Source organism: Oncorhynchus gorbuscha, linkage group LG07 (genome assembly GCF_021184085.1).
Source record: "Oncorhynchus gorbuscha isolate QuinsamMale2020 ecotype Even-year linkage group LG07, OgorEven_v1.0, whole genome shotgun sequence".
Taxonomy (NCBI): Eukaryota; Metazoa; Chordata; class Actinopteri; order Salmoniformes; family Salmonidae; genus Oncorhynchus; species Oncorhynchus gorbuscha.
In genome coordinates this window covers 44,961,124-44,984,454 of record NC_060179.1, presented here as the reverse complement: position 1 = coordinate 44,984,454, position 23,331 = coordinate 44,961,124, and the positions used below count along the sequence as shown (strand labels likewise).

At 43.6% G+C, this 23,331-nt stretch overlaps 1 protein-coding gene across 1 annotated transcript in view; it reads right to left on the bottom strand.

Annotated features, from left to right (window-relative positions):
* Positions 1–4,237: 4,237 nt before the first annotated feature.
* LOC124039909 (angiotensin-converting enzyme-like) overlaps positions 4,238–23,331 on the bottom strand; it is a 32,026-nt gene continuing 12,932 nt past the window's right edge. The window contains exons 5-25 of the mRNA XM_046356460.1: positions 23,056–23,247; positions 22,597–22,694; positions 22,198–22,367; positions 21,856–22,079; positions 21,396–21,540; positions 21,152–21,250; positions 20,411–20,533; positions 19,950–20,161; positions 18,868–19,004; positions 18,435–18,593; positions 18,139–18,226; positions 17,450–17,593; positions 17,059–17,250; positions 16,676–16,773; positions 16,393–16,565; positions 15,902–16,125; positions 15,458–15,602; positions 15,257–15,355; positions 14,882–15,004; positions 14,509–14,693; positions 4,238–4,804 (exon numbers count right to left, since the gene is read on the bottom strand). Of these exons, the coding sequence (XP_046212416.1) occupies positions 4,596–4,804; positions 14,509–14,693; positions 14,882–15,004; positions 15,257–15,355; positions 15,458–15,602; positions 15,902–16,125; positions 16,393–16,565; positions 16,676–16,773; positions 17,059–17,250; positions 17,450–17,593; positions 18,139–18,226; positions 18,435–18,593; positions 18,868–19,004; positions 19,950–20,161; positions 20,411–20,533; positions 21,152–21,250; positions 21,396–21,540; positions 21,856–22,079; positions 22,198–22,367; positions 22,597–22,694; positions 23,056–23,247 (3,239 nt within the window). The 3' untranslated portion in view covers positions 4,238–4,595. The remainder of the gene's footprint in view (positions 4,805–14,508; positions 14,694–14,881; positions 15,005–15,256; positions 15,356–15,457; positions 15,603–15,901; positions 16,126–16,392; positions 16,566–16,675; positions 16,774–17,058; positions 17,251–17,449; positions 17,594–18,138; positions 18,227–18,434; positions 18,594–18,867; positions 19,005–19,949; positions 20,162–20,410; positions 20,534–21,151; positions 21,251–21,395; positions 21,541–21,855; positions 22,080–22,197; positions 22,368–22,596; positions 22,695–23,055; positions 23,248–23,331) is intronic.

Here is a 23,331-nt window from a genome sequence, read left to right as displayed (position 1 = left end):
CTAACATAATTAGCTACTTGGACATAAATAATGGACATTATCGAACTAAATCAAACATTTAATGTAGAACTGGGATTCCTGGGAGTGCATTCTGATGAAGATTATCAAAGGTAAGGGAATATTAATAATGATATTTCTGATTTCTGTTGATGCCAACATGGCGGATACATTTTGTTTTCTCCCTAGCGTCGTTCTCAGATTATTGCATGGTTTGCTTTTTCCGTAAAGTTTGTAAAAAATCTGACACAGTGGTTGCATTAAGGAGAGGTATATCTATGTCTAACAATTGTATTGTCATCGCCATTTATAATGAGTATTTCTGTCAAATGATGTGGCTCTCTGCAATATCACCGGATGTTTTTGGAACTAGTGAACGTAACGCGCCAATGTATACTGAGATGTTTTAAATATGAACTTTATCAAACAAAGCATACATGTATTGTGTAACATGAACTCCCATGAGTGTCATCTGATGAAGATCATCAAAGGTTAGTGATTAATTTTATATCTATTTGTGCTTTTTGTGACTCCTCTATTTGGCTGGAAAAATGGCTGTGTTTTTCTGTGAGTTGGTGGTGACCTAACATAATCGTTTGTGGTACTTTCACTGTAAAACCAATTTGAAATCGGACACTGTGGTGGGATTAACAAGATTACCCTTAAAATGGTATAAGATACATGTTTGAGGAATTTTAATTATGAGATTTCTGTTGTTTTGAATTTGGCGCCCTGCACTTTCACTGGCTGTTGTCATATCCATCCCGTTAACGGGATTGCAGCCCTAAGAAGTTAACCTGTTAAGCCTACCCCTGTTTACTGCCCCTTCTGGAGGAATTGGGTACCCATATAAAACAGGATAAATTTTTGTCAAAAGTTGCTAATATATGCATATAAAACATATTATCGAATAGAAAACACTCTAAAGCTTCTAAAACCATTTAAATTTTGTCTCTATGTAAAGCAGAAGTCTCAGGGCATGCATTCTCCCAAAGTCTCTCTTGTCATGGAAAAAGTTGGCCCAACTTTGACGTCATCGTATACGCCTTCCCAAACAACTACCGCTCTGGGAACAGTCTGTACGTGTTCAGCGCGAAGCCTGCTTTCAATGGGGCTTCTCATTGTGAGAATCGCGCGCTCACGAGACATTGAGCGTGCCGAAAGGTCTCGGTCACGCGAAAAAAAAGTGTACGATTATGCGCGCTCTGCTCCGGTGAAGTCTTTTCTTCAGGATCGATTAAAAGACGTGTGTGTTTCGCTTCGTCCTCACAATTGCTGTACACCTTTATAACATGTTAAAGCTTAATTATGAACATAGTTTGACAAGTTTACTCGACATATAATATATATTTTCGACGTTTTGGTGCGCATCCACTTGAATTTTGCCTACATTTCGACCGAAATGTGGCTATTTTGAGAACCGAAAGACGCAGACTTGAAAACTAAACGCTGTTTTGGTAAGTATAATCCCTTCCAGGTCTTTTGATGGAAGAACAGCAAAGGTAAGGGAATATTTATGTGTTAATTTTGGGTTTCTTTCGACTCCAAGATAGAGGAGGCATAATGATACATTTGGAGCGCCGACTCTTAGTATAGCCTAGTGAACTCAACCTGTAACGTTAAAAATAAATGTAACACAGCGATTGCATTTAGAAGAAGTGTATCTTCCTATACATATGTAAAACATGCATATCTAGTCAAAGTTTATGATGTGTATTCCTTGTTAGCTGACGTTATCTGCCGGAGCTATTTAATTTCTCCTGACATTTTAGTAGCATTTTTTGAACGATGCGTCATTGTAAACAGAGATTTATGGATATATATTGCAGATTATTGAAAAAAAATGAATGTACTGTGTAACATGTTATATTACTGTCATCTGATGAAGATTTCAAAAGTTTAGTGAAATTTTTTTTTTTTAATCCTGCGTTTGTTGATTGCATATTTTTTCCTACTTGGCTATGCTAATGAGCTATGTCTGCGGTGGTGGTTTGACATAAATATGTGCTATGTTTTCGCCGTAAAACATTTTAGAAATCTGACTTGTTGCCTGGATTCACAACGAGTGTAGCTTTAATTCAATACCCTGCATGTGTATTTTAATGAACGTTTGAGTTTTAACTAATACTATTAGCATTTAGCGTAGCGCATTTGTATTTCCAGAGCTCTAGATGGGACGCCTGCGTGCCAGGTAGGAGCAAGAGGTTAACTGTCCTGCAGTTGAGCCCTGACCTCAATCCCAACAAACACCTTTGGGATTCATTGGAACGTCGACTGCGAGCCAGGCCTAATCGCCCTAATCAATAATGCTCTTGTGGCTGAAAGTCCCAGCATCAATGTTTCAACATCTGGTGGAAAACCTTCCCAGAAGAGTGGAGGCTGTTATAGCAGCAAAGGAGGGATCAACTCCATATTAATGCCCATGATTTTGGAATGAAATGTTTGACGAGCAGGTGTCCACATAATTTTGGTCATGTACTGTATATTGAGGCAAATTTTTTTGACAGTGTAGCCTACAATTAGCAAAATATAACTCAATAGACTGAACATGACATGTTTAAATGTATGAACCCTGTTTAGCCTATAGGCCTACTGTATGTATCTTTCAATGCAGTCATCTCGGGTCATTTGAAACATGTTTTCATGCTTTGCTTGTTTGTAACATTTGCAAAGACATTGACAATTTTACAATTGTAGTCGGCTTCGTTCCGAAGTTTATTGTCTGTCAGCTTGATTCTGTTTAGCTGAGATCTTCTGTGTATAAAGTGATGCGGAAAGGCCCCAAAAATTCGAAAAATCTAACGACGCTGTCATGTTTTGTCATTGATTATCATGTCTTGTCCCTGTGCTTCCCCTTCTATTCGTTTCCCTCTGCTGGTCTTATTAGGTTCTTTCCCTCTTTCTATCCCTCTCTCTCCCCCTCCCTCTCTCACTCTCTCGCTCTCTCTTCTCTCTATCGTTCCGTTCCTGCTCCCAGCTGTTCCTATTCCCCTAATCAATCATTTAGTCTTCCCACACCTGTTCCCGATTCTTTTCCCTGATTAGAGTCCCTATTTCTCTCCTTGTTTTCCGTTCCTGCCCTGTCGGATCCTTGTCTATAATTCACCATGCTGTGTCTATGTATTGCCCTGTCGTGTCGTGTTTCCCTCAGATGCTGCGTGGTGAGCAGGTGTCTGAGTCTGCTACGTTCAAGTGCCTTCCCGAGGCAACCTGCAGTTCTTGATCAAGTCTCCAGTCTGTTCTCGTCATTACGAGTAGTATTATACCTTTTGTTTTGTAAAGTACCTTTACTGGATTAAAAACTCTGTTTTCGCCAAGTCGCTTTTGGGTCCTCATTCACCCGCATAACAGACGCACTTCGAAAGCATATCTGTTCGTTCAGATCTACACAATCAGATCCGCCTAAGCCAACATTTGCATGGCGGTTGTTTTTGTGATGTCGAGGTAGAACTGTGTTATAGCTGTCAAATCCACAAGCTGCTCCTGGCATTTGACCTAAAGTGGACATTGCCGTTGTCTAATTAAGAGAAATCCCATGCAGCCTTGTTTACAACTCCGAACACTGGAATGTGAGATGTTGTTCCGTGACAATGATCAAGAGCAGCTGCTCACTGATTGGAAGGTTCCAAAGCAGTTACACCTCCAAAACATCAGCTGTGCGCGTATAGGTTATCGCCGGTTAACGCTTGATCTGATTGATAACGATCCTTTTCAAGTGCAACTTTACTAAAGATGGAAACAGCTTGGAGATGTATCGATGCACCTACGAAGGTTCTAACGACGAACTTTGCCTTAAAAATGCTTTTGGGAAACCGGGCCTAGAACCCTATGAGCCCTGGTCAAAAGTAATGCAATAAATAGGGGGTAGGGTGCCATTTGGTATGCATCCAGACAGTGGGGTGACCACTCCGGTAGTCGTCACCTGAGACACCAGAGATATTCTGCTAAGAGATTCTTTATCCAGTCATCTGTGGTTGCTAAAGAGGTTAAATTGACTCACACAGTGGCTGGGGAGGAAGGGAGATGTATAGTGTATGGTGGTTATTTTATATTGTGCTTTTTCGATGTACTATAATTAAATATATTTTTTAATTACCCCTTATTACTACCCTTTATTTGATTTGAATATATTACTCATTATTACCTGCAATATTGAACACATTAATATGTTATTGATTGTTTTTAATCCATCTATTCTTGCCACACAGAACATAATTGGCCAATGAATACAGAGCAAATGGACATTTCTCTCTCTTTATTCTAGAAAGGCAAAGTATTCACTGATCAAATCAAATATTACAAAAACAATGTATACACAATTAAAGACTTTACAAACAATTACTTGAAACATTTGTTCCCCAGGCTCAGCATTTAAAATATTACAAATAAATTACAAAACTGTTAGCTTCTTTGTTCTTTGCATAGTCAAAATCATTTTGACTCCAAATGTATACAATAAATATACAGACATCAAATTTAGGCGAGAAGCAGAACAAAATAATAAATGAACCAGGATGCACGGTACAAACAAACACTGATGATGACATTGCTGTTGCCAGGTGAAGCGGGATCTTCCAATAAGGTTAGTAAGTGTGGACTCACTTCAGCTCCAGCTCAGATGAGGACAGATTTCTCCGTTTTGATTTCTTGTACATGTAGCCCAGGAGGATGGTGGCCACTAGGAGCACCAGACCCAGGACCAGTAGGACCCACTGGCCTGCTGCAGCTCCTGCACCATCCAGACTCATCCCAAGGAAGTCAACTTTACCCTCTTCTGGGGCTGGTGGGGACGTTTCTGAGCTGTCACCTGGGAACACACACAGAGGTGAGTGATGCAAATCAGGTTGTGGCATCATACCCCCATCAATAGCCGTATAGCTAGAAAAGACTCACTCTTATCCTACATTACTTTTCTAGATTGCTAGTGCCGAAACTCAGAACAGCTTATTTGATGAATATTTAGAAAGGAAAGAGTATATTTTTTGTATCCTTTCCTCCATTTAAATGTTGTACAGTCAGTGGGTCTGAGAACATAGGTCTCTCAATTTTGTGCTCCCCCTCTTTTCTAACCCCATTCTATTTTCTCCTCTATCGTGTTCTCTTCCTCAGCTTTTTCCACATCCCAGTGTATTGCTCTCCAATGTTCTCTCCACCTATTGGATTTCTCTCATTTGAGTCCTGTCTCCCTTCTATCTAATCTCGAACTCGTCCTTGCAGCAGGAACTCATCAGTACATGATGGATTGGAGCGATTGATTTCATTGCTAGGCGCCTCAAACCCCTAAAAAATCAATGCTTAAGCTCTGACAACAGTTGTTTCTCTGCAAAGGCATTGGTTTCAAGTTGACATTGGAATTTTGGTAGCTCTGATGCATTGGAAAAAAAACATACTGTGCCAGTCAAAAGTTTGGACACCTACACATTCAAGGGTTTTTCTTTATTTTCAGATGTAGAAAATAGTGAAGACATCAAAGCTACGATATAACACATATGGAATCATGCAGTAACAAAAAAAGTGTTAAACAAATCCAAATATATTTGATTTTTGAGATTCTTCAAAGTAGCCACCCTTTGCCTTGACAGCTTTGCACACTCTTGGCATTCTCTCAACCAGCTTCATGAGATAGTCACCTGGAATGCATTTCAATTAACAGGTGTGCCTTCTCAAAAGTGCATTTGAGGAATTTCTTTCCTTGTTAATGTGTTTGAGCCAATCAACTGTGTTGTGACAAGGTAAAGCGGCATACAGAAGATAGCCCTATTAGGTAAAATACCAAGTCCATAATATGGCAAGAACAGCTCAAATAAACAAAGAGAAATGACAGACCATCATTACTTTAAGACATGAAGGTCAATAAATCAGGAAAATGTCAATAACTTTGAAAGTTTCTTCAAGTGCAGTCACAAAAACCATCAAGTGCTATGATGAAACTGGCTCTCATGAGGACCGCCACAGGAAAGGAAGACCCGGAGGTACTGCAGAGGATAAGTTCATTAGATTTAACTGCACCTTAGATTGCAGACCAAATAAATGCTTTACAGAGTTCAAGAAGGAGACACATCTCAACATCAACTGTTAGAGGAGACTACATGAATCAGGCATTTATGGTCGAATTGCTTGAAGGAAACCACTACTAAAGGACACCAATAAGAGGAAGAGAATTTCTTGGGCCAAGAAACACAAGCAATGGACATTAGATCGGTGAAAATCTGTCTTTGTGAGATGTGTAGTAGGGGAATGGATGATCTCCGCAGGTGTGGTTCCCACTGTGAAGCATGGAGCAGGTGGTGTGATGGTGTGGGAGTGCTTTGCTGGTGACACTGTCTGTGATTTATTTACACTTAACAAGCATGGCTACCACAGCATTCTGCAGCGATACGCCATCCCATCTGGTTTGTGCTTAGTGGGACTACCATTTGTTTTTCAACAGGACAATGACCTAACACACCTCCAGGCTGTGTAAGGGCTATTTGACCAAGAAGGACAGTGATGGTGCTGTATCAGATGACCTGGCCTCAACAATCACCCGATGTCAACCTAATTGAGATGGTTTGGGATGAGTTGGACCGCAGAGTGAAGGAAAAGCAGCCAACAAGTGTTCAGCATATGTGGGAACTCCTTCAAGACAAAGCTGTCATCAAGACAAAGGGTGGCAACTTTGAAGGATCTAAAATATATTTTGATTTGTTTAACACTTTTTTTGGTTACTACATGATTCAATACAGGAGGTGTTATTTCATAGTTTCAAACTGTTGACTGGTGCGCTATGTATATATATCTATTCATTATAATTCACATAATAATTCACATTTCCTGTTGCTGCAGGATTATTTTCCTTCTGTAGCAAAAAGGCTCAAATGAAGATCCTACATCTGTAATGTCAATATTGAGCTTTAGGGGTAGATTCTATCAGATCTGCACTACTTGACACCCGCAAAGCATTCCTAGATGCTATTCCAAACTCCCTCCACCTACCCAAGGATTTAGGAGTACAAAAATCAGTTAACTACCTAACTGATGATCTAAACTGAACTTTGTGTAAAACCCTAGATGCAGTCGCACTGCTAAAAACAAAAGCAGTTGTGATAAGAAACTAGCTCCCAGGTTTACAGAAAATTCCCGAGCCCTGAAACTAGCTCCCAGGTTTCCAGAAAATTCCCGAGCCCTGAAACAAGCTTCCAGAAAATTGAAACGGAAATAGCACTCCACCAAATTGGAAGTCTTACGAATAGCTTGGAAAGACAGTACCGTGCAATATCATAAAGCCATCACTGCTTCTCGATCAGCCTACTCTTCCAACCTGATTAAGGAGAATGAAAACAATCAACATTTATTTTTGATACTGTCGCAAAGCTAACTAAAAAAGCTACATTCAACAAGTGAGGATGGTCTTCACTTCAGCAAGTGATGAATTCACGAATTTCTTTGATGCAAAGATCATGATCATTAGAAAACAAATTACAGTCTCCTCTTTCAATATGCATTTTTCTCCTCCAATCCTCAGTTAGGTCCTACTGGACCCTATTCGAACTCAACTACAGAAAGAGCTACTTCGTGTGCTTGGCCCTCCTATGTTGAAAATCATAAATGGCTCACTATCCTCCGGATGTGTATGAAACTCACTAAAAGTGGTAGTAATAAAGCCTCACCTGAAAAAGTGAAACCTTGACCCGGGTAATGTTAAAAACTATCAGCCTGTATCGAATTTCCCATTCCTCTAAAACATTTTTGACAAAGCTGTTGCTCAGCAACTCACTGCCTTCCTCAAGACAAATAATGTATATGATTTCAGACTGCACTCATGAAGGTGGAAAAGGACCTCTTAATGGTGTCAGGCCAAGACTCTGAGTCTGTTCTTGTGCTCCTAGGCGTTGGTGCCGCTTTTAACACCATCGATCACCACAATCTTTTTGATTGGAAACCTGGTTTAGATCTTATCTGTCGGAAAGATACACTACATGACCAAAAGTATGTGGACACCTACTAATCAAACATCTCATTCCAAAATCATGGGCATTAATATGGAGATGGTCCCCTCTTTGCTGCTATAATAGCCTCCACTCTTCTGGGAAGGCTTTCCACTAGACGTTGGAACATTATTTCGTTCTCCTGGCATCCGCCAAACCCAGATTCGCCCATCGGACTGTCGGATGGTGAAGTGTGATTCATCACTCCAGAGAACACATTGCCTCAAGACTACCTGGCCTGACGACTCCTGGCTGTTCCTGTCGTGCTGTCCACCTGGTCGTGCTGCTGATTCAGTTTCTGCTGTTCTGCCTGCGGCTATGGAATCCTTACCTGTTCACCGGAGCTCCTACCTTATCCCAGACCTGCTATTACTGTCATGTTTTGTCTTATATTGTCTTGTCATTTTGCTTTTCCTTCTGTTCGTTTTCCCCCTGCTGGTCTTTTTAGGTTCGTTCCCTTTTTTCTCTCTCCCTCTCTCTCTCTCTTCTCTCTATCGTTCCGTTCCTGCTCCCAGCTGTTCCTATTCCCCTAATCAATCATTTAGTCTTCCCACACCTGTTCCCTATCTTTTCCCCTGATTAGAGTCCCTATTTCTCCCCTTGTTTTCCGTTTCTGTCCTGTCGGATCCTTGTATACTGTTCACCGTGCTGTGTCTTTGTATCGCCCTGTCGTGTCGTGTTTCCCTCAGATGCTGCGTGGTGAGCAGGTGTCTGAGTCTGCTACGGTCAAGTGCCTTCCCGAGGCAACCTGCAGTTCATTATCGAGTCTCCAGTCAGTTCTCGTGATTACGAGTGAAATTGTTTCTTATGCTTTATTTACCGCTCCGATTTGTCTAGGAGTATTGCTATTTCCTTAAACTGGATTAAAGACTCTGTTTTCGCCAAGTCGCTTTTGGGTCCTCATTCACCTGCATAACAGAAGGATCCGACCAAAGAATGGACCCAGCGACTACAGACGCTCGTAACACTGCCGTCGAGATCCAAGGAGCCATGCTCGGCAGACACGAGCAGGAATTGTCTGCTGCTCGCCATGCCGTGGAGAACCTGGCCGCTCAGGTTTCCGACCTCTCTGGACAGTTCCAGAGTCTTCGTCTCGTGCCACCTGTTACTTCCTGGTCTGCCGAGCCTCCGGAACCTAGGGTTAATAACCCACCTTGCTACTCCGGGCAGCCCACGGAGTGCCGCTCCTTTCTCACCCAGTGTGATATTGTGTTCTCTCTCCAACCCAACACATTCTCTAGAGAGAGAGCTCGGGTTGCTTACGTCATTTCACTCCTTACTGGCCGGGCTCGAGAGTGGGGCACAGCTATCTGGGAGGCAAGGGCTGATTGCTCTAACAATTACCAGAACTTTAAAGAGGAGATGATTCGGGTTTTTGACCGTTCAGTTTTTGGTAGGGAGGCTTCTAGGGCCCTGGCTTCCCTATGCCAAGGTGATCGATCCATAACGGATTACTCTATTGAGTTTCGCACTCTTGCTGCCTCTAGTGACTGGAACGAGCCGGCGCTGCTCGCTCGTTTTCTGGAGGGACTCCACGCAGTGGTTAAAGATGAGATTCTCTCCCGGGAGGTTCCTTCAAGTGTGGACTCTTTGATTCTCTCTCCATCCGCATAGAACGACGGGTAGATCTTCGTCACCAGGCTCGTGGAAGAGAGCTCGCGTCAACGGTGTTTCCCTGCTCCGCATCGCAACCATCTCCCTCCTCTGGCTCAGAGACTGAGCCCATGCAGCTGGGAGGTATTCGCATCTCGACTAAGGAGAGGGAACGGAGGATCACCAACCGCCTGTGCCTCTATTGCGGACTTGCTGGACATTTTGTCAATTCATGTCCAGTAAAAGGCCAGAGCTCATCAGTAAGCGGAGGGCTACTGGTGAGCGCTACTACTCAGGTCTCTCCATCTAGATCCTGTACTACTTTGTCGGTCCATCTACGCTGGACCGGTTCGGGTGCTACATGCAGTGCCTTGATAGACTCTGGGGCTGAGGGTTGTTTCATGGACGAAGCATGGGCTCGGAAACATGACATTCCTTTCAGAGAGTTAGACAAGCCTACGCCCATGTTCGCCTTAGATGGTAGTCATCTTCCCAGTATCAGTTTTGAGACACTACCTTTAACCCTCACAGTATCTGGTAACCACAGTGAGACTATTTCTTTTTTGATTTTTCGTTCACCTTTTACACCTGTTGTGTTGGGTCATCCCTGGCTAGTATGTCATAATCCTTCTATTAATTGGTCTAGTAATTCTATCCTATCCTGGAACGTTTCTTGTCATGTGAAGTGTTTAATGTCTGCCATCCCTCCCGTTTCTTCTGTCCCCACTTCTCAGGAGGAACCTGGCGATTTGACAGGAGTGCCGGAGGAATATCATGATCTGCGCACGGTCTTCAGTCGGTCCCGAGCCAACTCCCTTCCTCCTCACCGGTCGTATGATTGTAGTATTGATCTCCTTCCGGGGACCACTCCTCCTCGGGGTAGACTATACTCTCTGTCGGCTCCCGAACGTAAGGCTCTGGAGGATTATTTGTCTGTGTCTCTTGACGCCGGTACCATAGTGCCTTCTTCCTCTCCGGCCGGGGCGGGTTTTTTTTGTTAAGAAAAAGGACGGTACTCTGCGCCCCTGCGTGGATTATCGAGGGCTGAATGACATAACGGTTAAGAATCGTTATCCGCTTCCCCTTATGTCATCAGCCTTCGAGATTCTGCAGGGAGCCAGGTGCTTTACTAAGTTGGACCTTCGTAACGCTTACCATCTCGTGCGCATCAGAGAGGGGGACGAGTGGAAAACGGCGTTTAACACTCCGTTAGGGCATTTTGAGTACCGGGTTCTGCCGTTTGGTCTCGCCAATGCGCCAGCTGTTTTTCAGGCATTAGTTAATGATGTTCTGAGAGACATGCTGAACATCTTTGTTTTTGTCTATCTTGACGATATCCTGATTTTTTCACCGTCACTCGAGATTCATGTTCAGCACGTTCGACGTGTTCTCCAGCGCCTTTTAGAGAATTGTCTCTACGTGAAGGCTGAGAAGTGCTCTTTTCATGTCTCCTCCGTTACTTTTCTCGGTTCCGTTATTTCCGCTGAAGGCATTCAGATGGATTCCGCTAAGGTCCAAGCTGTCAGTGATTGGCCCGTTCCAAGGTCACGTGTCGAGTTGCAGCGCTTTCTAGGTTTCGCTAATTTCGATCGGCGTTTCATTCGTAATTTCGGTCAAGTTGCTGCCCCTCTCACAGCTCTTACTTCTGTCAAGACGTGTTTTAAGTGGTCCGGTTCCGCCCAGGGAGCTTTTGATCTTCTAAAAGAACGTTTTACGTCCGCTCCTATCCTCGTTACTCCTGACGTCACTAGACAATTCATTGTCGAGGTTGACGCTTCAGAGGTAGGCGTGGGAGCCATTCTATCCCAGCGCTTCCAGTCTGACGATAAGGTTCATCCTTGCGCTTATTTTTCTCATCGCCTGTCGCCATCTGAACGCAACTATGATGTGGGTAACCGCGAACTGCTCGCCATCCGCTTAGCCCTAGGCGAATGGCGACAGTGGTTGGAGGGGGCGACCGTTCCTTTTGTCGTTTGGACAGACCATAAGAACCTTGAGTACATCCGTTCTGCCAAACGACTTAATGCTCGTCAAGCTCGTTGGGCGTTGTTTTTCGCTCGTTTCGAGTTTGTGATTTCTTACCGTCCGGGTAGCAAGAACACCAAGCCTGATGCCTTATCCCGTCTTTTTAGTTCTTCTGTGGCTTCTACTGATCCCGAGGGGATTCTTCCTTATGGGCGTGTTGTCGGGTTGACAGTCTGGGGAATTGAAAGACAGGTTAAGCAAGCACTCACGCACACTGCGTCGCCGCGTGCTTGTCCTAGTAACCTTCTTTTCGTTCCTGTTTCCACTCGTCTGGCTGTTCTTCAGTGGGCTCACTCTGCCAAGTTAGCTGGTCATCCCGGTGTTCGAGGCACTCTTGCTTCTATTCGCCAGCGCTTTTGGTGGCCGACTCAGGAGCGTGACACGCGCCGTTTCGTGGCTGCTTGTTCGGACTGCGCGCAGACTAAGTCAGGTAACTCTCCTCCTGCCGGTCGTCTCAGACCGCTCCCCATTCCTTCTCGACCATGGTCTCACATCGCCCTAGACTTCATTACCGGTCTGCCTTTGTCTGCGGGGAAGACTGTGATTCTTACGGTTGTCGATAGGTTCTCTAAGGCGGCACATTTCATTCCCCTCGCTAAACTTCCTTCCGCTAAGGAGACGGCACAAATCATCATCGAGAATGTGTTCAGAATTCATGGCCTCCCGTTAGACGCCGTTTCAGACAGAGGTCCGCAATTCACGTCACAGTTTTGGAGGGAGTTCTGTCGTTTGATTGGTGCGTCCGTCAGTCTCTCTTCCGGGTTTCATCCCCAGTCTAACGGTCAAGCAGAGAGGGCCAATCAGACGATTGGTCGCATACTACGCAGCCTTTCTTTCAGAAACCCTGCGTCTTGGGCAGAACAGCTCCCCTGGGCAGAATACGCTCACAACTCGCTTCCTTCGTCTGCTACCGGGTTATCTCCGTTTCAGAGTAGTCTGGGTTACCAGCCTCCTCTGTTCTCATCCCAGCTTGCCGAGTCCAGCGTTCCCTCCGCTCAAGCGTTTGTCCAACGTTGTGAGCGCACCTGGAGGAGGGTGAGGTCTGCACTTTGCCGTTACAGGGCACAGACTGTGAGAGCCGCCAATAAACGTAGGATTAAGAGTCCTAGGTATTGTTGCGGCCAGAGAGTGTGGCTTTCCACTCGCAACCTTCCTCTTACGACAGCCTCTCGTAAGTTGACTCCGCGGTTCATTGGTCCGTTCCGTGTCTCCCAGGTCGTCAATCCTGTCGCTGTGTGACTGCTTCTTCCGCGACATCTTCGTCGCGTCCATCCTGTCTTCCATGTCTCCTGTGTCAAGCCCTTTCTTCGCACCCCCGTTCGTCTTCCCTCCCCCCCTCCCGTCCTTGTCGAGAACGCACCTATTTACAAGGTACGTAGGATCATGGACATGCGTTCTCGGGGACGGGGTCACCAATACTTAGTGGATTGGGAGGGTTACGGTCCTGAGGAGAGGAGTTGGGTTCCGTCTCGGGACGTGCTGGACCGTTCACTGATTGATGATTTCCTCCGTTGCCGCCAGGATTCCTCCTCGAGTGCGCCAGGAGGCGCTCGGTGAGTGGGGGGTACTGTCATGTTTTGTCTTATATTGTCTTGTCATTTTGCTTTTCCTTCTGTTCGTTTTCCCCCTGCTGGTCTTTTTAGGTTCGTTCCCTTTTTCTCTCTCTCCTCTCTCTCTCTCTTCTCTCTATCGTTCCGTTCCTGCTCCCAGCTGTTCCTATTCCCCTAATCAATCATTTAGTCTTCCCACACCTGTTCCCTATCTTTTCCCCTGATTAGAGTCCCTATTTCTCCCCTTGTTTTCCGTTTCTGTCCTGTCGGATCCTTGTATACTGTTCACCGTGCTGTGTCTTTGTATCGCCCTGTCGTGTCGTGTTTCCCTCAGATGCTGCGTGGTGAGCAGGTGTCTGAGTCTGCTACGGTCAAGTGCCTTCCCGAGGCAACCTGCAGTTCATTATCGAGTCTCCAGTCAGTTCTCGTGATTACGAGTGAAATTGTTTCTTATGCTTTATTTACCGCTCCGATTTGTCTAGGAGTATTGCTATTTCCTTAAACTGGATTGAAGACTCTGTTTTCGCCAAGTCGCTTTTGGGTCCTCATTCACCTGCATAACAATTACAACCCTCTCTCTCTCTCTCTACCTCACATGTTGTCTCAACCTTTGAAAGCTCAGTTATGGAAAGGCCACTGACATTTACTCCTGAGGTGCTGACCTGTTGAATCCTCTATAACCACTGTAATTATTGTTTGACCCGGTTAGTCATCTATGAATGTTTGAACATCTTGAAGAACGATGTAGCCTTAATGGCCATGTTCTCTTCTAATCGCCAACGGCACAGCCAGAAGAGGACTGGCCACCCCTCAGAGCCTGGTTCCTCTCTAGGTTTCTTCCTGGGTTCCTGCCTTATTAGGGAGTTTTTCCGAGCCACCCTTTTTCCACATCTGCATTGCTTGGTCTTTGGGGTTTTAGGCCAGGTTTCTGTATAAGCACTTTGTGACATCTGCTGATGTAAATGCATTTGATTGATTGATAGCAGTTGTTTTGTCTGTGTCCAAGGTGAAACTACATTAGAGCTGTCAAATCCACAAGCACAATCTACACCTCGATTAGGCTGATAGAATTCCTAATTATTTTGTTTAAATTAGTTTCAATTTGAGCGTCATTATTTTTATGTAGACTACACTTTCTCGTTCTGAACTTCTAATGCGAGTGGGACGGGTGTGGCTTTGTGCAAATGATCACAAGAACACCGGCTGACCGATTTTGACAGCTCCAATGCAGTTACACCTCAGACATGATAAAACATCAGTTATGCGCGGGTGTCTGAATCCTGACCCCATAATGTTGTCATTAAGTGCAATTTCCCTCAAAGAAGGAAGTTAAAATGTAGTTGAAGATAGTGTTTAAAGCCAGCTATCAGACTCACTTGGTGGTTTCCAGTCGTATTCAGGCCAGCCTCTGACCTCATCGTTCTTGTTGTTCTCCGCTTCCAGCCAGTCAGTGAGAGGTTTGAAGTACTCTACCAGTGGCTTGGCAGACATGATGGACTTTCCAGTGATCATGGCCATCGTTTCAGGCCAGGGCTTACTGAAACCCACTTTCATCACGTCACTGCAAAGCACGCGGAAAGGATACAACTGATAAAACAAGTCCAAGAGTATCAGAATGGCTGTCTGTTTCACTATAGTCTCACAAATACGGTAACTTCCAAACAACGTCATTTATCACATTCAAATATTGACAGTGCTGTCCTCACGGTGATAGAATGCTACTTGTTTTGCGGGTGGCACAGTACTGACCCTAGAAGTTTCCCTGCCTCTTTGGAGCGGTAGATATCACAATCGTGGAGAGGGCCGACATGCCCGGCGGCGTTACACAGGGCCTGGTGGAACTGGAACTGGATGATGAAGCTCACAAAGTACCTGATAGGAAGACACACAGTCACATGACGTTCCCACCGCGTCCCACATACAAAAGCAATCTGTTTTATGAACGAATGTCACTTCATGCAATGTAGGCCTCCTTGTGTTTTATGGGCAAGAAAGAGAAGTGATCAAATTGAAGTCAGGTAACTTAACGTTGGACATTTGGCTCACTATTGTTTTCAGCATGTACATTGCACCACTGATTTCATCTCCTTTCATCACCAGTAATAAATGTGGCAGACACCGTACCTGACATAGGGCACATTAGCAGGGATGTGGAACTTTGCACCTGGGTCAAAGTCCTGCTCAGTGCGGGCCACAGGTGGACACAAGCCCTGGTACTTCATTCTGGAAGGGACAGACACAGTACAAAGAAACGATTCAGTCTTTCTTTTAGATAGATGAGATATGGAGGATGGAGGTTATTCACTAAAAGTACTGGTCTTCTACCTCATATTCCACCATTCCTTGTTGTACTCCTCCTCAGAGATGCGTCCGTCAAACACTTTCCACCTCCACTGGTCCATCAGGTAGCCGAAGGGCAGGAAGGCTATTTTGTCCAGGGCGATGCTCATGAGGTAATTGATCGTACTCTCTATGGAAATGAACAGACACATTCACGTTTAGAGTGGCATAGCACATTCACAGTGCAATCACAGCGTATAGCTAGTTAATTTATGTTCGCCACACAGACTGCTTTAAAATATTATATTTTGTTGATGCTCTGTCTCCAGCTATGCTGTCGTCACATAACTATTTTTTTCCGGTTGGAAGAAGGTCTTGGTAGTGAATTGAAAATGTACCTTGCAAAAAAAATGCTTCTTTATTTTCCTCATATTTATGACAGGGAAAAAAGCAGGGCAGAGTCCAAATGATTCATAAGTAAGAGCTCACCGGCGTTGTCCTCCACCACATCCAGTAAACCAATCTCCTTTAGATGCTTGGGAGTCGCGACAGACAGGGCCAGCACATCACCGATGGCCTCGTGGAAACCTGGATTGGCGCCTTCGCGGAAGGAGATGGGCTGGTCCTTGTACTGCAGGAAGTACTGCACATGACCCATCTCATGGTGAACGGTGATGAGGTCATCCATGGTTATCACGGTGCACTGTTTGATCCTGGAAATGAAGCATATGAACTCATCATTTGAATGGCCAAAAAGGGCAGTCATCTTTGTTTTTCATGGGGAACGCAAACACATCTTGAAAGTTGAACGGGTTAGAATACAACGACGACGGGTGTGGGTACCTCAAGTGAAACTCACACCTGCAATCCTGTACATGTGAGTCCCAACAGCATTCACCAAGAGTTCCAAAGCTCTTTGCAAAGTTTCTGATGTTTTACTGCACTAAGAAAGCTACAGACTCTACATCCCTCCAAATTACCGGAAGTCTTTGCGGTTGTAGAAGTCCCAGGCGGAGGCATGACACACCACATTGCGTCCATCCTTGGGTTTCTCCAGCATGGACTTGGCCCAGAACTCTGGAGGCATGGGCAGCAGCCCCAGAGAAGTGAAGAAGTTGTCTGACTCTTGGAACATCCTGGTGGCATTCCAGCCCTGTGGGGAAAGTTGAGGAAAGCCAATAAGGTTTACCTGGTCAGGTCACATGGAAACGCAATAATATCCCACCGTTAAACAGAAAAACTGGTAGTGGTCAAATTTGTTACCTTGGCTATCATGGCTGGTGTGGCGTCTACTTGTGTGGCATCGGGGTAGGGAATGGCCAAGTCCATGATGCCAGACCAGGTCTGCGCCCACATATTACCTGATAGGACAAGAGAAACATGGCTGTGCTGTTTTATCCATAACTAAACAAATGTTAAAAGGTATTAGCTATCTTTCAACCTTGCACCCCTGACAGAGCTAAAAACAGTGGGATTTAGATTCAGAGCCAGCGCAATCCCTAGCCTGGTGGACCTGTCACAATCAATGTCATGCTCAAGGAACATCCACAAAACAACAGCAGAATATCAATGTGCAATGGTCATACATAACAAGAGTTTTGGCCTTAGTGCTGGAATCCATGCAGGATTCTGACTCTTGGTCTCACCTAGAAGATGGGCAGGGATGGGCCCTCTCACGTTGATGTGTTTGCCGCCATACTTTTTGTAGAGAGACCTGCGCACGTAGGCATGCACGTTGAGATAGAGGGGCTCCAGCTCCTTCCACAGATGCTCCAGGTCCTCTTCGAAGGTGGGGGTCTCGTACAGGGAGCGCCAGAATGCCCCGTTATCAGAGTGTCCTATGAACAGAAGCATTAGAGGGAAGGAGCATACAGTGCCAGAATAGAACATAAGTTGATTGCGGAGGCCGACAGGGCTGCTCCCTATTGCTTATTTTTTCATATTAGTACATGAAACCCTTCCTGAACCAATTAGAAAACCTACCAACTGCCGGCCTCTGTAGAAATGTCTTTGGGTCTTTTATTTTGAAGACCTTACCATTAAGAGTGGCAGCTTTGTTGGCCAGTTGAACATATCTCTTGTAGTCCTGTCGCAGTTCTCTGCCAGAGGCGTTTCTCCAGCCCTGCCAGGCGAATAACAGCTCATTATAGTCTCTGGACTCAGCCATAATCTGCTGGAGGTCTGAAACAAGACACAAACCAGAGAAAGAGTCAAGACCAGAACTCTCGGGACTCAAACCAAGACCAGACTCAACCATTTGAGACCCAGAACAAGTGTATAAAGGCCATGATGAGATCAAGACCCAAAAATGTGAGAGAAAAAAACAAGACCCAGACCAACCAATTAAAAAGGTTTGTGTATCTTGACCACATGACCACAGTTCAAAAACTGAGACAAACCTCTTTGAAGTTTCATATTTGTCTGGTTTTGCAGAGTTAATTGCCACCTCTTTTGCCAAATGTTATCTAGATAAGTTGTTATATTTATTACTATATATACTATATATATATACTATATATATATATATATATATATATATATATATATACTATATATATATACTATATATACTATATATATATATCTTGGATGTGAAACAAATATCACATGGACTAATAATAAAAACCAGTTAGAAAAATGGACAATATATGGACCCAGAAATTAGGTAAGTGTTTTAGTGTCCTGAACCAGGCATGGGTTTCAGCAAGTGTATTGTGGGATCTTACCTGGGTCCAGTGGATGGCAAGTCCCATTAGCTCTGCACACCTGAGCCACACTGTACTTGGTCTCCATGTTCGCCAGCAGAATGTTGTACTAATAAAAAAGCAAATCAAGGGCATAAGAACTTGCGACTGCCCTAAAAACATTTTATAGTCCTACGTACCTGTTAAATAGCTGAGGCATAATTTAATTAACGATTGAGGTTAATGTACTGTGTGATTTTGCCCTTGATTTTTTTGTCAATGAACAGGGGATCATTTCAAAGGTATTGGGTCAATAAAAGCACACAACCCATTCTTACCTCTTTCAGTTCCTCGTCGGGAAGTCCTGCTCTTTCGATGTCACTGAGTTTCTTCAGGATACGTTTCACAGAACCATCCTGGAAGTCTGTGGTGTCATACTTGCGGGCCTCTTTTCCGTAGGTCAGTGTGTGGATAGACATGTCCAAGTTCTTTTGCAGCTGGCGACAGAATACACTCACTCGTCACAACGGTCCATTGATTTGTCCAAGTGCAAGAAATGGGCCAGAAAAGCTGCAGGATGTGCAGTAGAATCTAGTTTGTTAATGCTGGGCTGGAACAAAAGCCGGCTCATCCTGTAGCTCCTCCAAACCCTGGTTCATCGATACTAAGAGCAGTTTTTGAGCTGTGGGTTAGTTGTGTGAAAGCCAATTGGCAATGTGTACAGTATGAGCGAGTGCGATGCTCCATTAAGACACCAGACCCAACTCTTACCATGTTCTGCTTGTTCTCCTCATTGATGTCAGTGTTGTAGGCCCACGATGCTTCAGTGTAGGCATTCCAGACCCCCTCAGAAGTGCTGTTGTACTCTTCCAGGAACTTCTTAGCCTGCACCTCATCTGCAATCTTGTCTAGGTTAAGAGAAAGGTACAGGTACATTTAAGCTTCATGGCTATGTGACTGTGGCCTGTTTCTAATTTAAGATCTGAGGGTATAGCTTGAATTTGTATAAAGGTTCATCTTCCAGTGACATCCATGCATGATTTAAGAGAGAAGTGAATTTGTTTGAAGAATCATTTTATTGATTTTCAGCACAAGGTTTCAATTTAGTTTGCAACAATGAGAGTTCTAAATGTAATGTCCAAACGATGGAAAACAATACCCACCACCAGTAACACAATTATTATCCTTATCATGTTCATTGATAATAACTATTACAACAATCACAATAATAATTGCACTGCCTACAATTTCATCAACATGTAAGTGGAATCAATCAACAACAAAAATAGATGAATCACCAACAATGAAGGGTTCATATTAGAATTATAGACAGATGGTATAGAGAGTTTGTAACACCGTTCTTAGTCAGAAAATGAAAATGGAATAAAAAAAAGAAGAAACAAAATGAATACACAAATAAATGAGTTAGAATAAATAGTTAAATAAATAAAAACATCTAACAAAACAAAAGGTTATAGATTAAGATTTTCCTTCATTTGTCCTACAATCGTATAAACTGAATTTGATATTTTCCTGTTTGAATCTTTGTACTGTGTCTATATATGTTTTTTTTATCTGACAAATAAAATGAATGAATCCATCAAGTGGGGAAAAAATGTTGATGCATCTGCCAAAAGTAGGAGGGGCATACTTCTTCCAATGCAAAGTAACCATGTTGAAAAGGTCATTATAGTGCACTTGTCATCAGCTATATCATCAATAACCATATAAATCACATTGAAAGATGATCATTTTCCTCCACCAAATTTAAAGGTTGACTTTTGGAATTCTCCATGTTTTATTTGATGGAAAAATCCTCCTCCTCCTTCGGTTAAACCTGTTTACTGGCTTACCAATATCCTCGGGGTAGCCCTCTGGTACGGGTGGAACCCAGTTAAAGTCTGGCCAGCCCAGGGTTTCATTCGTCGCTGCATTCTGTTCCTCCAGCCATGTGATGATGGGACCAAAGTATTCCATCAGGGCACTGGCGTCCATCTTGTTTGTTCCGACAGCTTCCTGGAGCACCTGTGTCCAGGGCTTTGATTCTCCGGATTTAAGGACCGTCCTTTCAAATTCAACAGAGGCCACATGGGGAAATGTGTTAAGCCTCATTTACTAATGTAGCTTTGTATGGTTTAGCTTTAGCAAGTCTAGGGACAATGTTTTATGACTGATTCAGTTAGGGGGGGACTACATCTTAGGGTCATTTGAGATTAAATATATTTTGTGTCTTATCTCTTAACTTGATCAGGTAACACCATTGTTTATATGGCTGTAATGAATGTTCTAAGAGAGGCAATAACAGAACACATACTCTAAAATCTTTCCCGCCTCCTTGGACTGGTAGATGTCACATGTGTGCAGGGGTCCACTCTGATTGGCTGCCTGACAAAGCTTCTTGTGGAACTGGAACTGCAGAATGAAGCTCACAAAGTATCTGCAGGAGACCAAACAACATCTTGAATCAATCATCCCAGCAAACCAAAATTGGTTTGTTCGCATAAAACATTCGCCTGATATTGTAAGAACGCTCCCAGAACACATTTGGACTGTTTTTTTAAAGGTTCCCAAAATGGGTTGTGGGAATAGTCTTATGGAATCATTGTAGGGATATCACAAAATATGAACTGTCCAGATGATTATACAATATTTATTTTGGGGTGCAAAAAACAGTCACCTTTTCTTTAAAAGTTAACATTTTAGTGAATGTTAGGAGAACATTCCAATGATATTTCATTTAAAACATTATATTTGTTTGGTTAAAAAAATATGTTGTTATCAAAAACATTATTTCAATGTTTTTGGGAGGCTATCACCCTAATGTTAGATAAAACCCAAACTATAACTTAATGTGAATCTTATCTAATGTTCTGGGAATGTTTGAGGATTGATTACATTTGAGGATCGATTTTTTTATGAATGAATGCGTATTCGAAATATGTATATTCCCTCAGTGGTCTTTATTCCTGAAGTGTATGTGCATAATAATCACCAATAAAAGTACCTGTATGTGGATATGAGGAAAGAAGTGAGATGGTTTGAAAGAGAATCCTACCTGATGTATGGGGTGTTTCCTGGAATGTGGTATTTGGCTCCAGCATCCATGTGCTCCTCTGTGCGTTTGGTGGGAGGACAGATACCCTGGTATTTTGTCCTTGAAAAGTGAACAAGGGAAGACAAAACAACAATGTTTTTTAAAATTAAACATATTCCCATTGTATAAAATGTACTATTATCTTGGATATAAACAATTTCCCTCCGCAAACTTTGGTAATGTTAAGTCTTTTCTTGGCACTTACCTGAGGTGCCACCAGTCTGCGTTGTAGCGCTCTGGGGGGGTGCGCCCACTAAACACACTCCACCTCCACTGGTCAATGAGATAGCCGAAGGGGAGAAAGGCTATCTTCTCCAGAGCCATCTTCAGCAGGTAGTTGATGTCGCTCTCTACAATGAACAAGCCAATTAAATCACACACAAAAATAATAACCACCACAATAACTAAGTAAGTAAGTAACTTACTCACTAAGTAAGTAAGCAAGCAAGTCGGTAACTAACTAAATAACCACTTACTAACTTACGTACTAACTTACTTTCTTACTTAAGCTGCTACTTTCATACTACTTACTCTCTTAATTTCTTACTTACTTTACTAAGCTACTTAGTTAGTTACTTACTTGGCAACACTGTACCTACTAACTTACTAACCACCAAAAATGCAATTGTTTTATAACAGTGTGCCATAGATGTATTTTTGCGTACCGTTGTCATTGGTCACATTGGGCAATAGGCCGATGCTGGCCAGATGCTTAGGCGTGGACACAGAGAGGGACATGACATCACCAATTGCCTCATGGAAACCTGGGTTAGCCCCGCGGCGGAAGCTATAAGGCAGTTCCTTGTACTGCAAGTAGTATTCAACATGGCCCATCTCGTGGTGCACTGTGAAAAGCTGCTGCATGTTGACTGTGGTGCATTGTTTGATCCTGAATGTGAGGAAACATCACATATGAAGACATTTCATTTTCATAGCATCGGGTAACTGAAGCCTCTCTTTCCTCGACTCCGGAGTACATTTCCATAAGCCCATTTCCACTTGCTCACCTGAAGTCCTTTCTATTGTAGAAGTCCCAGGCAGATGCGTGGCACACCACCTCCCGATTGTCTGGCTTCTCCAACATAGACTTGTCCCAGAACTCTTGGGGCATTTTGATGAGGCCCAGGGAGGTGAAGAACTCCTCAGCCACCCGGAACATATGAGTAGCATTCCAGTTCTAGGAGGAGGAAATCATTGTATTTCAGGTATATACAGCCTAGCTTAACAGACTTTCAGTGGATGAATTTTGAGTTGGAACAAATGATTTCACTCTGTGAACAAACACAGAGTGAGTTTTAGATATTGTTTTTGGATATATTGCCATTTCTTAACTTTAAACTATTTCCCACCCAGTGATCTACATGTAAACTGAGCTGATAACCATTTCTCCAATTTCACCAGCTTACTTGGGCCATCATTTCATCTGTCACGTCCACATTGGGTTTGCCGGGGAAGGGGATCATCATGCCATAGATGTTGTTCCAGGTTTGTGCCCACATGTTTCCTGAAGAAATGAAGCACACGCACCTAGCATTAGCGAGACGCTTAATAAATCTACTGGCAGAGCCTCACTATAGACAAACACTGTGAGCAATGGGCTATCGGTAGCATCTGATGTTTCCTGACTACGTGACTTGACCAGGAAACCGCAGGGCCTGTTCTAACCTACATTATGTGTCTGATAGTAACGTCTATAATCACGGCCCAGGTCAGGGCTAAGTGGTCAGGAAAAACTCAGGGCACCACCTTAAGTTAATGCTAAACTTTGATGGAGTGAGATTAAGTTGACAAAACAGCTGATAAATGAGTGATTGAACATTTTGCATTGGCTATAAGTTCAAAATGAAATGCAAAGGTAAACTCACCTAGCAGATGAGCAGGGATAGGTCCTTTAAGATTGATGTATTTCGGGCCGTAGTGGTTGTAGAGCTTGCGGCGCACAAAGGCGTGAAGATTCTGGTAAAGCGGCTGTATCTGTTTGTAAATAGCCTCCAGGTCACTCTCGAAAGTCGGTGACTCGTACCACGAGCGCCAGTATTCTCCCGTGTCATCAAAACCTAGAGAGACAGCACAACCACATGTTTATGAACAATGACCTTTCACCCCTTGTCCATCTGTCTCCCTCACTACAACCATGGACC